We start from the raw sequence: 17404 nt of genomic DNA on the forward strand, positions 1-17404 counted from the left end.
ACACTGGAGCCGGGAACACACTGGAGCCGGGAACACACTGGAGCCGGGAACACACTGGAGAACACACTGGAGCCGGGAACACACTGGAGCCGGGAACACACTGGAGCCGGGAACACACTGGAGCCGGGAACACACTGGAGCCGGGAACACACTGGAGCCAGGAACACACTGGAGCCGGGAACACACTGGAGCCGGGAACACACTGGAGCCGGGAACACACTGGAGCCGTTACACACTGGAGCCGTTACACACTGGAGTCGGGAACACACTGGAGCTGGTACACACTGGAGCCGGGAACACACTGGAGCCGGGAACACACTGGACAACACACTAGAGCTGGGAACACACTGGAGCCAGGAACACACTGGAGCCGGGAACACACTGGAGAACACACTGGAGGACACACTGGAGAACACACTGGAGCCAGGAACACACTGGAGCCGGGAACACACTGGAGCCGGGAACACACTGGAGCCGGGAACACACTGGAGCCGGGAACACACTGGAGCCAGGAACACACTGGAGCCGGGAACACACTGGAGAACACACTGGAGGACACACTGGAGAACACACTGGAGCCGGGAACACACTGGAGCCGGGAACACACTGGAGCCGGGAACACACTGGAGCCGGGAACACACTGGAGCCGGGAACACACTGGAGCCGGGAACACACTGGAGCCGGGAACACACTGGAGCCAGGAACACACTGGAGCCAGGAACACACTGGAGCCGGTACACACTGGAGCCGGGAACACACTGGAGAACACACTGGAGCCGGGAACACACTGGAGCCGGGAACACACTGGAGCCGGGAACACACTGGAGCCGGGAACACACTGGAGCCGGGAACACACTGGAGCCGGGAACACACTGGAGCCGGGAACACACTGGAGCCGGGAACACACTGGAGCCAGGAACACACTGGAGCCAGGAACACACTGGAGCCGGGAACACACTGGAGAACACACTGGAGCCGGGAACACACTGGAGCCGGGAACACACTGGAGCCGGAAACACACTGGAGTCGGGAACACACTGGATCTGGTACACACTGGAGCCGGGAACACACTGGAGTCGGGAACACACTGGAGTCGGGAACACACTGGAGCCGGGAACACACTGGAGTCGGGAACACACTGGAGCCGGTACACACTGGAGCCTGTACACACTGGAGCCGGTACTAAAATAAATCAGGAAGCTCTAACTATATTACAATAAAAAGCATGCTTACACTGGACGATATGAGAGACCAGCAGAGCAGCACTGGTGTCGTTGCAGGTCAGACGTCCACACGCCAGATCATGCTTTATCTGGAGAGCAAACAGGTACCTGAGAGAGAGAGGAGAAGGAGAGAGAGAGAGAGGAGAAGGAGAGAGAGAAGCAGAGAGAGGAGAATGAGAGAGAGACGGAGAGAGGAGGAGAGAGAGTGGAGAGAGAGGAGAAGGAGAGAGTAGGAGAGAGAGAAGGAGAGAGAGAGAGAAGGAGAGAGGAGAATGAGAGAGAGACGGAGAGAGAGAGAAGGAGAGAGAGGAGAAGGAGAGAGTAGGAGAATAAGAGAGAGAGACGGAGAGAGAGAAGGAGAGAGAGGAGAAGGAGAGAGTAGGAGAGAGAGGAGAAGGAGAGAGGAGAGAGAGGAGAAGGAGAGAGGAGAGAGAAGAGAGGAGAGATTGGAGAGAGAAGGAGAGAGAAGGAGAGAGGAGAATGAGAGAGAGAGGAGAATGAGAGAGAGAGGAGAATGAGAGAGATGAGAAGGAGAGAGGAGTATGAGAGAGCGGAGAGAGGAGAGAGAGGAGAAGGAGAGAGAGAGGAGAGAGGAGAATGAGAGAGAGAGAGAGAAGGAGAGAGAGAGAGGAGAAGGAGAGAGGAGAAGGAGAGAGAGAGCGAGAGAGAGAGAGGAGAAGACCAGGGAGAAACTGTGTTTGAAATTCACTGCTTGACTGTACACAGCTGTACATTTCAATGAAACATGGTGAAGCCCCAAAATTGCCCTTGCTAGAAGCATGTGTTTCAGACATAAGGAAGTGGATGGCTGCAAACTTTCTACTTTTAAACTCGGACAAAACAGAGATGCTTGTTCTAGGTCCCAAGAAACAAAGAGATCTTCTGTTGAATCTGACAATTAATCTTAATGGTTGTACAGTCGTCTCAAATAAAACTGTGAAGGACCTCGGCGTTACTCTGGACCCTGATCTCTCTTTTGAAGAACATATCAAGACCATTTCAAGGACAGCTTTTTTCCATCTACGTAACATTGCAAAAATCAGAAACTTTCTGTCCAAAAATGACGCAGAAAAATTTATCCATGCTTTTGTCACTTCTAGGTTAGACTACTGCAATGCTCTACTTTCCGGCTACCCGGATAAAGCACTAAATAAACTTCAGTTAGTGCTAAATACGGCTGCAAGAATCCTGACTAGAACCAAAAAATGTGATCATATTACTCCAGTGCTAGCCTCCCTACACTGGCTTCCTGTCAAAGCAAGGGCTGATTTCAAGGTTTTACTGCTAACCTACAAAGCATTACATGGGCTTGCTCCTACCTATCTCTCTGATTTGGTCCTGCCGTACATACCTACACGTACGCTACGGTCACACTGGTTACACTGTCTCGTCCCTCAACAGTAGGTTACACTGCGTCTCGTCCCTCAACAGTAGGTTACACTGTGTCTCGTCCCTCAACAGTAGGTTACACTGCGTCTCGTCCTTCAACAGTAGGTTACACTGTCTCGTCCTTCAACAGTAGGTTACACTGTCTCGTCCCTCAACAGTAGGTTACACTGCGTCTCGTCCCTCAACAGTAGGTCACACTGTGTCTCGTCCCTCAACAGTAGGTTACACTGTGTCTCGTACCTCAACAGTGGGTTACACTGTGTCTCGTACCTCAAAAGTAGGTCTCACTGTGTCTCGTCCCTCAACAGTAGGTTACACTGTGTTTCGTCCCTCAACAGTAGGTTACACTGTGTCTCGTACCTCAACAGTAGGTTACACTGTGTCTCGTACCTCAACAGTAGGTCACACTGTGTCTCGTCCCTCAACAGTAGGTTACACTGTGTCTCGTCCCTCAACAGTAGGTTACACTGTGTTTCGTCCCTCAACAGTAGGTTACACTGTGTCTCGCCCTTCAACAGTAGGTTACACTGTGTCTCACTGTGTCTCGTCCCTCAACAGTAGGTTACACTGCGTCTCGTCCTTCAACAGTAGGTTACACTGTGTCTCACTGTGTCTCGTCCCTCAACAGTAGGTTACACTGTGTCTCGTCCCTCAACAGTAGGTTACACTGTGTCTCGTCCCTCAACAGTAGGTTACACTGTGTCTCGTCCCTCAACAGTAGGTTACACTGCGTCTCGTCCCTCAACAGTAGGTTACACTGTGTTTCGTCCCTCAACAGTAGGTTACACTGTGTCTCGCCCTTCAACAGTAGGTTACACTGTGTCTCACTGTGTCTCGTCCCTCAACAGTAGGTTACACTGCGTCTCGTCCTTCAACAGTAGGTTACACTGTGTCTCACTGTGTCTCGTCCCTCAACAGTAGGTTACACTGTGTCTCGTCCCTCAACAGTAGGTTACACTGCGTCTCGTCCCTCAACAGTAGGTTACACTGTGTTTCGTCCCTCAACAGTAGGTTACACTGTGTCTCGCCCTTCAACAGTAGGTTACACTGTGTCTCACTGTGTCTCGTACCTCAACAGTAGGTCTCACTGCGTCTCGTCCCTCAACAGAAGGTTACACTGCGTCTTGTCCCTCAACAGTAGGTTACACTGTGTCTCGTCCCTCAACAGTAGGTTACACTGTGTCTCGTCCCTCAACAGTAGGTTACACTGCGTCTCGTCCCTCAACAGTAGGTTACACTGCGTCTCGTCCCTCAACAGTAGGTTACACTGCGTCTCGTCCCTCAACAGTAGGTTACACTGCGTCTCGTCCCTCAACAGTAGTTTACACTGCGTTTCACTGCGTCTCGTCTCAAAACAGTAGGTTACACTGCGTCTCGTCCCTCAACAGTAGTTTACACTGCGTTTCACTGCATCTCGTCTCTCAACAGTAGGTTACACTGCGTTTCACTGCGTCTCGTCTCTCAACAGTAGGTTACACTGCGTCTCGTCCCTCAACAGTAGGTTACACTGCGTCTCGTCCCTCAACAGTAGGTTACACTGGGTCTCGTCCCTCAACAGTAGGTTACACTGTGTCTCGTCCCTCAACAGTAGGTTACACTGCGTCTCGTCCCTCAACAGTAGGTTACACGGTGTCTCGTCCCTCAACAGTAGGTTACACTGCGTCTCGTCCCTCAACAGTAGGTTACACTGCGTCTCGTCCCTCAACAGTAGGTTAAACTGCGTCTCGTCCCTCAACAGTAGGTTACACTGCGTCTCGTCCCTCAACAGTAGGTTCCACTGTGTCTCGTCCCTCAACAGTAGGTCACACTGTGTCTCACTGTGTCTCGTGCCTCAACAGTAGGTTACACTGCGTCTCGTCCCTCAACAGTAGGTTACACTGCGTCTCGTCCCTCAACAGTAGTTTACACTGCGTTTCAATGCGTCTCGTCTCTCAACAGTAGGTTACACTGCGTCTCGTCCCTCAACAGTAGGTTACACTGTGTCTCGTCCCTCAACAGTAGGTCACACTGTCTCGTCCCTCAACAATAGTTTACACTGCGTTTCACTGCGTCTCGTCTCTCAACAGTAGGTTACACTGCGTCTCGTCCTTCAACAGTAGGTTACACTGCATCTCGTCCCTCAACAGTAGGTCACACTGTGTCTCACTGTGTCTCGTGCCTCAACAGTAGGTTACACTGCGTCTCGTCCCTCAACAGTAGGTTACACTGCGTCTCGTCCCTCAACAGTAGGTCACACTGTGTCTCACTGTGTCTCGTCCCACAACAGTAGGTTACACTGCGTCTCGTCCATCAACAGTAGGTTACACTGTGTCTCGTCCCTCAACAGTGGGTCACACTGCGTCTCGTCCCTCAACAGTAGGTCACACTGCATCTCGTCCCTCAACAGTGGGTTTCACTGCATCTCGTCCCTCAACAGTGGGTCACACTGCGTCTCGTCCCTCAACAGTGGGTTACACTGTGTCTCGTCCCTCAACAGTAGGTTACACTGCGTCTCGTCCCTCAACAGTAGGTTACACTGTGTCTCGTCCTTCAACAGTAGGTTACACTGCGTCTCACTGTGTCTCGTCCCTCAACAGTAGGTTACACTGCGTCTCGTCCCTCAACAGTAGGTTACACTGTGTCTTGTCCCTCAACAGTAGGTTACACTGTGTCTCGTCCTTCAACAGTAGGTTACACTGCGTCTCGTCCCTCAACAGTAGGTTACACTGCGTCTCGTCCCTCAACAGTAGGTTACACTGCGTCTCGTCCCTCAACAGTAGGTTACACTGTGTCTCGTCCCTCAACAGTAGGTTACACTGCGTCTCGTCCCTCAACAGTAGGTTACACTGTGTCTCGTCCTTCAACAGTAGGTTACACTGCGTCTCACTGTGTCTCGTCCCTCAACAGTAGGTTACACTGCGTCTCGTCCCTCAACAGTAGGTTACACTGCGTCTCGTCCCTCAACAGTAGGTTACACTGTGTCTCGTCCCTCAACAGTAGGTTACACTGTGTCTCGTCCTTCAACAGTAGGTTACACTGTGTCTCACTGTGTCTCGTCTCTCAACAGTAGGTTACACTGCGTCTCGTCCCTCAACAGTGGGTCACACTGCGTCTCGTCCCTCAACAGTGGGTCACACTGCGTCTCGTCCCTCAACAGTGGGTTACACTGTGTCTCGTCCCTCAACAGTAGGTTACACTGCGTCTCGTCCCTCAACAGTAGGTTACACTGCGTCTTGTCCCTCAACAGTGGGTCACACTGCGTCTCGTCCCTCAACAGTATGTTACACTGTGTCTCGTCCCTCAACAGTAGGTTACACTGCGTCTCGTCCCTCAACAGTAGGTTACACTGCGTCTTGTCCCTCAACAGTGGGTCACACTGCGTCTCGTCCCTCAACAGTATGTTACACTGCGTCTCGTCCCTCAACAGTGGGTCACACTGCGTCTCGTCCCTCAACAGTATGTTACACTGTGTCTCGTCCTTCAACAGTAGGTTACACTGCGTCTCGTCCCTCAACAGTATGTTACACTGCGTCTTGTCCCTCAACAGTGGGTTACACTGCGTCTCGTCCCTCAACAATAGGTTACACTGCGTCTCGTCCCTCAACAGTAGGTTACACTGCGTCTCGTCCCTCAACAGTAGGTCACACTGTGTCTCGTCCCTCAACAGTAGTTTACACTGCGTTTCACTGCGTCTCGTCTCTCAACAGTAGGTTACACTGCGTCTCATCCCTCAACAGTAGGTTACACTGTGTCTCGTCCCTCAACAGTAGGTCACACTGTGTCTCGTCCCTCAACAGTAGTTTACACTGCGTTTCACTGCGTCTCGTCTCTCAACAGTAGGTTACACTGCGTCTCGTCCCTCAACAGTAGGTTACACTGCATCTCGTCCCTCAACAGTAGGTCACACTGTGTCTCACTGTGTCTCGTCCCTCAACAGTAGGTTACACTGCGTCTCGTCCCTCAACAGTAGGTTACACTGCATCTCATCCCTCAACAGTAGGTCACACTGTGTCTCACTGTGTCTCGTCCCTCAACAGTAGGTTACACTGTGTCTCGTCCCTCAACAGTGGGTCACACTGTGTCTCGTCCCTCAACAGTAGGTTACACTGTGTCTCACTGCGTCTCGTCCCTCAACAGTAGGTTACACTGCGTCTCGTCCCTCAACAGTAGGTTACACTGCGCCTCGTCCCTCAACAGTGGGTCACACTGTGTCTCGTCCCTCAACAGTAGGTCTCACTGTGTCTCGTCTCTCAACAGTAGGTTACACTGCGTCTCGTCCCTCAACAGTAGGTTACACTGTGTCTCGTCCCTCAACAGTAGGTTACACTGTGTCTCGTCCTTCAACAGTAGGTTACACTGCGTCTCGTCCCTCAACAGTAGGTTACACTGCGTCTCGTCCCTCAACAGTAGGTTACACTGCGTCTCGTCCCTCAACAGTAGGTTACACTGTGTCTCGTCCCTCAACAGTAGGTTACACTGCGTCTCGTCCCTCAACAGTAGGTTACACTGTGTCTCGTCCTTCAACAGTAGGTTACACTGCGTCTCACTGTGTCTCGTCCCTCAACAGTAGGTTACACTGCGTCTCGTCCCTCAACAGTAGGTTACACTGCGTCTCGTCCCTCAACAGTAGGTTACACTGTGTCTCGTCCCTCAACAGTAGGTTACACTGTGTCTCGTCCTTCAACAGTAGGTTACACTGTGTCTCACTGTGTCTCGTCTCTCAACAGTAGGTTACACTGCGTCTCGTCCCTCAACAGTGGGTCACACTGCGTCTCGTCCCTCAACAGTGGGTCACACTGCGTCTCGTCCCTCAACAGTGGGTTACACTGTGTCTCGTCCCTCAACAGTAGGTTACACTGCGTCTCGTCCCTCAACAGTAGGTCACACTGCGTCTCGTCCCTCAACAGTATGTTACACTGTGTCTCGTCCCTCAACAGTAGGTTACACTGCGTCTCGTCCCTCAACAGTAGGTTACACTGCGTCTTGTCCCTCAACAGTGGGTCACACTGCGTCTCGTCCCTCAACAGTATGTTACACTGCGTCTCGTCCCTCAACAGTGGGTCACACTGCGTCTCGTCCCTCAACAGTATGTTACACTGTGTCGCGTCCTTCAACAGTAGGTTACACTGCGTCTCGTCCCTCAACAGTAGGTTACACTGTGTCTCGTCCCTCAACAGTAGGTCACACTGTGTCTCGTCCCTCAACAATAGTTTACACTGCGTTTCACTGCGTCTCGTCTCTCAACAGTAGGTTACACTGCGTCTCGTCCTTCAACAGTAGGTTACACTGCATCTCGTCCCTCAACAGTAGGTCACACTGTGTCTCACTGTGTCTCGTGCCTCAACAGTAGGTTACACTGCGTCTCGTCCCTCAACAGTAGGTTACACTGCGTCTCGTCCCTCAACAGTAGGTCACACTGTGTCTCACTGTGTCTCGTCCCACAACAGTAGGTTACACTGCGTCTCGTCCATCAACAGTAGGTTACACTGTGTCTCGTCCCTCAACAGTGGGTCACACTGCGTCTCGTCCCTCAACAGTAGGTCACACTGCATCTCGTCCCTCAACAGTGGGTTTCACTGCATCTCGTCCCTCAACAGTGGGTCACACTGCGTCTCGTCCCTCAACAGTGGGTTACACTGTGTCTCGTCCCTCAACAGTAGGTTACACTGCGTCTCGTCCCTCAACAGTAGGTTACACTGTGTCTCGTCCTTCAACAGTAGGTTACACTGCGTCTCACTGTGTCTCGTCCCTCAACAGTAGGTTACACTGCGTCTCGTCCCTCAACAGTAGGTTACACTGTGTCTTGTCCCTCAACAGTAGGTTACACTGTGTCTCGTCCTTCAACAGTAGGTTACACTGCGTCTCGTCCCTCAACAGTAGGTTACACTGCGTCTCGTCCCTCAACAGTAGGTTACACTGCGTCTCGTCCCTCAACAGTAGGTTACACTGTGTCTCGTCCCTCAACAGTAGGTTACACTGCGTCTCGTCCCTCAACAGTAGGTTACACTGTGTCTCGTCCTTCAACAGTAGGTTACACTGCGTCTCACTGTGTCTCGTCCCTCAACAGTAGGTTACACTGCGTCTCGTCCCTCAACAGTAGGTTACACTGCGTCTCGTCCCTCAACAGTAGGTTACACTGTGTCTCGTCCCTCAACAGTAGGTTACACTGTGTCTCGTCCTTCAACAGTAGGTTACACTGTGTCTCACTGTGTCTCGTCTCTCAACAGTAGGTTACACTGCGTCTCGTCCCTCAACAGTGGGTCACACTGCGTCTCGTCCCTCAACAGTGGGTCACACTGCGTCTCGTCCCTCAACAGTGGGTTACACTGTGTCTCGTCCCTCAACAGTAGGTTACACTGCGTCTCGTCCCTCAACAGTAGGTTACACTGCGTCTTGTCCCTCAACAGTGGGTCACACTGCGTCTCGTCCCTCAACAGTATGTTACACTGTGTCTCGTCCCTCAACAGTAGGTTACACTGCGTCTCGTCCCTCAACAGTAGGTTACACTGCGTCTTGTCCCTCAACAGTGGGTCACACTGCGTCTCGTCCCTCAACAGTATGTTACACTGCGTCTCGTCCCTCAACAGTGGGTCACACTGCGTCTCGTCCCTCAACAGTATGTTACACTGTGTCTCGTCCTTCAACAGTAGGTTACACTGCGTCTCGTCCCTCAACAGTATGTTACACTGCGTCTTGTCCCTCAACAGTGGGTTACACTGCGTCTCGTCCCTCAACAATAGGTTACACTGCGTCTCGTCCCTCAACAGTAGGTTACACTGCGTCTCGTCCCTCAACAGTAGGTCACACTGTGTCTCGTCCCTCAACAGTAGTTTACACTGCGTTTCACTGCGTCTCGTCTCTCAACAGTAGGTTACACTGCGTCTCATCCCTCAACAGTAGGTTACACTGTGTCTCGTCCCTCAACAGTAGGTCACACTGTGTCTCGTCCCTCAACAGTAGTTTACACTGCGTTTCACTGCGTCTCGTCTCTCAACAGTAGGTTACACTGCGTCTCGTCCCTCAACAGTAGGTTACACTGCATCTCGTCCCTCAACAGTAGGTCACACTGTGTCTCACTGTGTCTCGTCCCTCAACAGTAGGTTACACTGCGTCTCGTCCCTCAACAGTAGGTTACACTGCATCTCATCCCTCAACAGTAGGTCACACTGTGTCTCACTGTGTCTCGTCCCTCAACAGTAGGTTACACTGTGTCTCGTCCCTCAACAGTGGGTCACACTGTGTCTCGTCCCTCAACAGTAGGTTACACTGTGTCTCACTGCGTCTCGTCCCTCAACAGTAGGTTACACTGCGTCTCGTCCCTCAACAGTAGGTTACACTGCGCCTCGTCCCTCAACAGTGGGTCACACTGTGTCTCGTCCCTCAACAGTAGGTCTCACTGTGTCTCGTCTCTCAACAGTAGGTTACACTGCGTCTCGTCCCTCAACAGTAGGTTACACTGTGTCTCGTCCCTCAACAGTAGGTTACACTGTGTCTCGTCCTTCAACAGTAGGTTACACTGCGTCTCGTCCCTCAACAGTAGGTTACACTGCGTCTCGTCCCTCAACAGTAGGTTACACTGCGTCTCGTCCCTCAACAGTAGGTTACACTGTGTCTCGTCCCTCAACAGTAGGTTACACTGCGTCTCGTCCCTCAACAGTAGGTTACACTGTGTCTCGTCCTTCAACAGTAGGTTACACTGCGTCTCACTGTGTCTCGTCCCTCAACAGTAGGTTACACTGCGTCTCGTCCCTCAACAGTAGGTTACACTGCGTCTCGTCCCTCAACAGTAGGTTACACTGTGTCTCGTCCCTCAACAGTAGGTTACACTGTGTCTCGTCCTTCAACAGTAGGTTACACTGTGTCTCACTGTGTCTCGTCTCTCAACAGTAGGTTACACTGCGTCTCGTCCCTCAACAGTGGGTCACACTGCGTCTCGTCCCTCAACAGTGGGTCACACTGTGTCTCGTCCCTCAACAGTAGGTTACACTGCGTCTCGTCCCTCAACAGTAGGTCACACTGCGTCTCGTCCCTCAACAGTATGTTACACTGTGTCTCGTCCCTCAACAGTAGGTTACACTGCGTCTCGTCCCTCAACAGTAGGTTACACTGCGTCTTGTCCCTCAACAGTGGGTCACACTGCGTCTCGTCCCTCAACAGTATGTTACACTGCGTCTCGTCCCTCAACAGTGGGTCACACTGCGTCTCGTCCCTCAACAGTATGTTACACTGTGTCGCGTCCTTCAACAGTAGGTTACACTGCGTCTCGTCCCTCAACAGTATGTTACACTGCGTCTTGTCCCTCAACAGTGGGTTACACTGCGTCTCGTCCCTCAACAATAGGTTACACTGCGTCTCGTCCCTCAACAGTAGGTTACACTGCGTCTCGTCCCTCAACAGTAGGTCACACTGTGTCTCGTCCCTCAACAGTAGTTTACACTGCGTTTCACTGCGTCTCGTCTCTCAACAGTAGGTTACACTGCGTCTCGTCCCTCAACAGTAGGTTACACTGTGTCTCGTCCCTCAACAGTAGGTCACACTGTGTCTCGTCCCTCAACAGTAGTTTACACTGCGTTTCACTGCGTCTCGTCTCTCAACAGTAGGTTACACTGCGTCTCGTCCCTCAACAGTAGGTTACACTGCATCTCGTCCCTCAACAGTAGGTCACACTGTGTCTCACTGTGTCTCGTCCCTCAACAGTAGGTTACACTGCGTCTCGTCCCTCAACAGTAGGTTACACTGCATCTCATCCCTCAACAGTAGGTCACACTGTGTCTCACTGTGTCTCGTCCCTCAACAGTAGGTTACACTGTGTCTCGTCCCTCAACAGTGGGTCACACTGTGTCTCGTCCCTCAACAGTAGGTTACACTGTGTCTCACTGCGTCTCGTCCCTCAACAGTAGGTTACACTGCGTCTCGTCCCTCAACAGTAGGTTACACTGCGCCTCGTCCCTCAACAGTGGGTCACACTGTGTCTCGTCCCTCAACAGTAGGTCTCACTGTGTCTCGTCTCTCAACAGTAGGTTACACTGCGTCTCGTCCCTCAACAGTAGGTTACACTGTGTCTCGTCCCTCAACAGTAGGTTACACTGTGTCTCGTCCTTCAACAGTAGGTTACACTGCGTCTCGTCCCTCAACAGTAGGTTACACTGCGTCTCGTCCCTCAACAGTAGGTTACACTGCGTCTCGTCCCTCAACAGTAGGTTACACTGTGTCTCGTCCCTCAACAGTAGGTTACACTGCGTCTCGTCCCTCAACAGTAGGTTACACTGTGTCTCGTCCTTCAACAGTAGGTTACACTGCGTCTCACTGTGTCTCGTCCCTCAACAGTAGGTTACACTGCGTCTCGTCCCTCAACAGTAGGTTACACTGCGTCTCGTCCCTCAACAGTAGGTTACACTGTGTCTCGTCCCTCAACAGTAGGTTACACTGTGTCTCGTCCTTCAACAGTAGGTTACACTGTGTCTCACTGTGTCTCGTCTCTCAACAGTAGGTTACACTGCGTCTCGTCCCTCAACAGTAGGTTACACTGCGCCTCGTCCCTCAACAGTGGGTCACACTGTGTCTCGTCCCTCAACAGTAGGTCTCACTGTGTCTCGTCTCTCAACAGTAGGTTACACTGCGTCTCGTCCCTCAACAGTAGGTTACACTGTGTCTCGTCCCTCAACAGTAGGTTACACTGTGTCTCGTCCTTCAACAGTAGGTTACACTGCGTCTCGTCCCTCAACAGTAGGTTACACTGCGTCTCGTCCCTCAACAGTAGGTTACACTGCGTCTCGTCCCTCAACAGTAGGTTACACTGTGTCTCGTCCCTCAACAGTAGGTTACACTGCGTCTCGTCCCTCAACAGTAGGTTACACTGTGTCTCGTCCTTCAACAGTAGGTTACACTGCGTCTCACTGTGTCTCGTCCCTCAACAGTAGGTTACACTGCGTCTCGTCCCTCAACAGTAGGTTACACTGCGTCTCGTCCCTCAACAGTAGGTTACACTGTGTCTCGTCCCTCAACAGTAGGTTACACTGTGTCTCGTCCTTCAACAGTAGGTTACACTGTGTCTCACTGTGTCTCGTCTCTCAACAGTAGGTTACACTGCGTCTCGTCCCTCAACAGTAGGTCACACTGCGTCTCGTCCCTCAACAGTATGTTACACTGTGTCTCGTCCCTCAACAGTAGGTTACACTGCGTCTCGTCCCTCAACAGTAGGTTACACTGCGTCTTGTCCCTCAACAGTGGGTCACACTGCGTCTCGTCCCTCAACAGTATGTTACACTGCGTCTCGTCCCTCAACAGTGGGTCACACTGCGTCTCGTCCCTCAACAGTATGTTACACTGTGTCGCGTCCTTCAACAGTAGGTTACACTGCGTCTCGTCCCTCAACAGTAGGTTACACTGTGTCTCGTCCCTCAACAGTAGGTCACACTGTGTCTCGTCCCTCAACAATAGTTTACACTGCGTTTCACTGCGTCTCGTCTCTCAACAGTAGGTTACACTGCGTCTCGTCCTTCAACAGTAGGTTACACTGCATCTCGTCCCTCAACAGTAGGTCACACTGTGTCTCACTGTGTCTCGTGCCTCAACAGTAGGTTACACTGCGTCTCGTCCCTCAACAGTAGGTTACACTGCGTCTCGTCCCTCAACAGTAGGTCACACTGTGTCTCACTGTGTCTCGTCCCACAACAGTAGGTTACACTGCGTCTCGTCCCTCAACAGTAGGTTACACTGTGTCTCGTCCCTCAACAGTGGGTCACACTGCGTCTCGTCCCTCAACAGTAGGTCACACTGCATCTCGTCCCTCAACAGTGGGTTTCACTGCATCTCGTCCCTCAACAGTGGGTCACACTGCGTCTCGTCCCTCAACAGTGGGTTACACTGTGTCTCGTCCCTCAACAGTAGGTTACACTGCGTCTCGTCCCTCAACAGTAGGTTACACTGTGTCTCGTCCTTCAACAGTAGGTTACACTGCGTCTCACTGTGTCTCGTCCCTCAACAGTAGGTTACACTGCGTCTCGTCCCTCAACAGTAGGTTACACTGTGTCTCGTCCCTCAACAGTAGGTTACACTGTGTCTCGTCCTTCAACAGTAGGTTACACTGCGTCTCGTCCCTCAACAGTAGGTTACACTGCGTCTCGTCCCTCAACAGTAGGTTACACTGCGTCTCGTCCCTCAACAGTAGGTTACACTGTGTCTCGTCCCTCAACAGTAGGTTACACTGCGTCTCGTCCCTCAACAGTAGGTTACACTGTGTCTCGTCCTTCAACAGTAGGTTACACTGCGTCTCACTGTGTCTCGTCCCTCAACAGTAGGTTACACTGCGTCTCGTCCCTCAACAGTAGGTTACACTGCGTCTCGTCCCTCAACAGTAGGTTACACTGTGTCTCGTCCCTCAACAGTAGGTTACACTGTGTCTCGTCCTTCAACAGTAGGTTACACTGTGTCTCACTGTGTCTCGTCTCTCAACAGTAGGTTACACTGCGTCTCGTCCCTCAACAGTGGGTCACACTGCGTCTCGTCCCTCAACAGTGGGTCACACTGCGTCTCGTCCCTCAACAGTGGGTCACACTGCGTCTCGTCCCTCAACAGTGGGTTACACTGTGTCTCGTCCCTCAACAGTAGGTTACACTGCGTCTCGTCCCTCAACAGTAGGTTACACTGCGTCTTGTCCCTCAACAGTGGGTCACACTGCGTCTCGTCCCTCAACAGTATGTTACACTGTGTCTCGTCCCTCAACAGTAGGTTACACTGCGTCTCGTCCCTCAACAGTAGGTTACACTGCGTCTTGTCCCTCAACAGTGGGTCACACTGCGTCTCGTCCCTCAACAGTATGTTACACTGCGTCTCATCCCTCAACAGTGGGTCACACTGCGTCTCGTCCCTCAACAGTATGTTACACTGTGTCTCGTCCTTCAACAGTAGGTTACACTGCGTCTCGTCCCTCAACAGTATGTTACACTGCGTCTTGTCCCTCAACAGTGGGTTACACTGCGTCTCGTCCCTCAACAATAGGTTACACTGCGTCTCGTCCCTCAACAGTAGGTTACACTGCGTCTCGTCCCTCAACAGTAGGTCACACTGTGTCTCGTCCCTCAACAGTAGTTTACACTGCGTTTCACTGCGTCTCGTCTCTCAACAGTAGGTTACACTGCGTCTCATCCCTCAACAGTAGGTTACACTGTGTCTCGTCCCTCAACAGTAGGTCACACTGTGTCTCGTCCCTCAACAGTAGTTTACACTGCGTTTCACTGCGTCTCGTCTCTCAACAGTAGGTTACACTGCGTCTCGTCCCTCAACAGTAGGTTACACTGCATCTCGTCCCTCAACAGTAGGTCACACTGTGTCTCACTGTGTCTCGTCCCTCAACAGTAGGTTACACTGCGTCTCGTCCCTCAACAGTAGGTTACACTGCATCTCATCCCTCAACAGTAGGTCACACTGTGTCTCACTGTGTCTCGTCCCTCAACAGTAGGTTACACTGTGTCTCGTCCCTCAACAGTGGGTCACACTGTGTCTCGTCCCTCAACAGTAGGTTACACTGTGTCTCACTGCGTCTCGTCCCTCAACAGTAGGTTACACTGCGTCTCGTCCCTCAACAGTAGGTTACACTGCGCCTCGTCCCTCAACAGTGGGTCACACTGTGTCTCGTCCCTCAACAGTAGGTCTCACTGTGTCTCGTCTCTCAACAGTAGGTTACACTGCGTCTCGTCCCTCAACAGTATGTTACACTGTGTCGCGTCCTTCAACAGTAGGTTACACTGCGTCTCGTCCCTCAACAGTATGTTACACTGCGTCTTGTCCCTCAACAGTGGGTTACACTGCGTCTCGTCCCTCAACAATAGGTTACACTGCGTCTCGTCCCTCAACAGTAGGTTACACTGCGTCTCGTCCCTCAACAGTAGGTCACACTGTGTCTCGTCCCTCAACAGTAGTTTACACTGCGTTTCACTGCGTCTCGTCTCTCAACAGTAGGTTACACTGCGTCTCGTCCCTCAACAGTAGGTTACACTGTGTCTCGTCCCTCAACAGTAGGTCACACTGTGTCTCGTCCCTCAACAGTAGTTTACACTGCGTTTCACTGCGTCTCGTCTCTCAACAGTAGGTTACACTGCGTCTCGTCCCTCAACAGTAGGTTACACTGCATCTCGTCCCTCAACAGTAGGTCACACTGTGTCTCACTGTGTCTCGTCCCTCAACAGTAGGTTACACTGCGTCTCGTCCCTCAACAGTAGGTTACACTGCATCTCATCCCTCAACAGTAGGTCACACTGTGTCTCACTGTGTCTCGTCCCTCAACAGTAGGTTACACTGTGTCTCGTCCCTCAACAGTGGGTCACACTGTGTCTCGTCCCTCAACAGTAGGTTACACTGTGTCTCACTGCGTCTCGTCCCTCAACAGTAGGTTACACTGCGTCTCGTCCCTCAACAGTAGGTTACACTGCGCCTCGTCCCTCAACAGTGGGTCACACTGTGTCTCGTCCCTCAACAGTAGGTCTCACTGTGTCTCGTCACTCAACAGTAGGTTACACTGCGTCCCGTCCCTCAACAGTAGGTTACACTGTGTCTCGTCCCTCAACAGTAGGTTACACTGTGTCTCCCTTCAACAGTAGGTTACACTGCGTCAGGTTACACTGCGTCTCGTCCCTCAACAGTAGGTTACACTGCGTCTCGTCCCTCAACAGTAGGTTACACTGTGTCTCGTCCCTCAACAGTAGGTTACACTGCGTCTCGTCCCTCAACAGTAGGTTACACTGTGTCTCGTCCCTCAACAGTAGGTTACACTGCGTCTCACTGTGTCTCGTCCCTCAACAGTAGGTTACACTGCGTCTCGTCCCTCAACAGTAGGTTACACTGCGTCTCGTCCCTCAACAGTAGGTTACACTGTGTCTCGTCCCTCAACAGTAGGTTACACTGTGTCTCGTCCTTCAACAGTAGGTTACACTGTGTCTCACTGTGTCTCGTCTCTCAACAGTAGGTTACACTGCGTCTCGTCCCTCAACAGTGGGTCACACTGCGTCTCGTCCCTCAACAGTGGGTCACACTGCGTCTCGTCCCTCAACAGTGGGTTACACTGTGTCTCGTCCCTCAACAGTAGGTTACACTGCGTCTCGTCCCTCAACAGTAGGTCACACTGCGTCTCGTCCCTCAACAGTATGTTACACTGTGTCTCGTCCCTCAACAGTAGGTTACACTGCGTCTCGTCCCTCAACAGTAGGTTACACTGCGTCTTGTCCCTCAACAGTGGGTCACACTGCGTCTCGTCCCTCAACAGTATGTTACACTGCGTCTCGTCCCTCAACAGTGGGTCACACTGCGTCTCGTCCCTCAACAGTATGTTACACTGTGTCTCGTCCTTCAACAGTAGGTTACACTACGTCTCGTCCCTCAACAGTATGTTACACTGCGTCTTGTCCCTCAACAGTGGGTTACACTGCGTCTCGTCCCTCAACAATAGGTTACACTGCGTCTCGTCCCTAAACAGTAGGTTACACTGCGTCTCGTCCCTCAACAGTAGGTCACACTGTGTCTCGTCCCTCAACAGTAGTTTACACTGCGTTTCACTGCGTCTCGTCTCTCAACAGTAGGTTACACTGCGTCTCGTCCCTCAACAGTAGGTTACACGGTGTCTCGTCCCTCAACAGTAGGTCACACTGTGTCTCGTCCCTCAACAGTAGTTTACACTGCGTTTCACTGCGTCTCGTCTCTCAACAGTAGGTTACACTGCGTCTCGTCCCTCAACAGTAGGTTACACTGCATCTCGTCCCTCAACAGTAGGTCACACTGTGTCTCACTGTGTCTCGTCCCTCAACAGTAGGTTACACTGC

General features: G+C 52.0%; 1 protein-coding gene across 1 annotated transcript in view; it reads right to left on the reverse strand.

The window, feature by feature from the left end:
* LOC135543143 (FERM, ARHGEF and pleckstrin domain-containing protein 1-like) overlaps positions 1-17404 on the reverse strand; it is a 102674-nt gene that overhangs the window by 59434 nt on the left and 25836 nt on the right. The window contains exon 6 of the mRNA XM_064970219.1: positions 1234-1331. Coding sequence (XP_064826291.1) covers positions 1234-1331 — 98 coding nt within the window. The remainder of the gene's footprint in view (positions 1-1233; positions 1332-17404) is intronic.

The sequence above is a fragment of the Oncorhynchus masou genome, chromosome 7 (genome assembly GCF_036934945.1).
Source record: "Oncorhynchus masou masou isolate Uvic2021 chromosome 7, UVic_Omas_1.1, whole genome shotgun sequence".
Classification (NCBI taxonomy): Eukaryota; Metazoa; Chordata; class Actinopteri; order Salmoniformes; family Salmonidae; genus Oncorhynchus; species Oncorhynchus masou.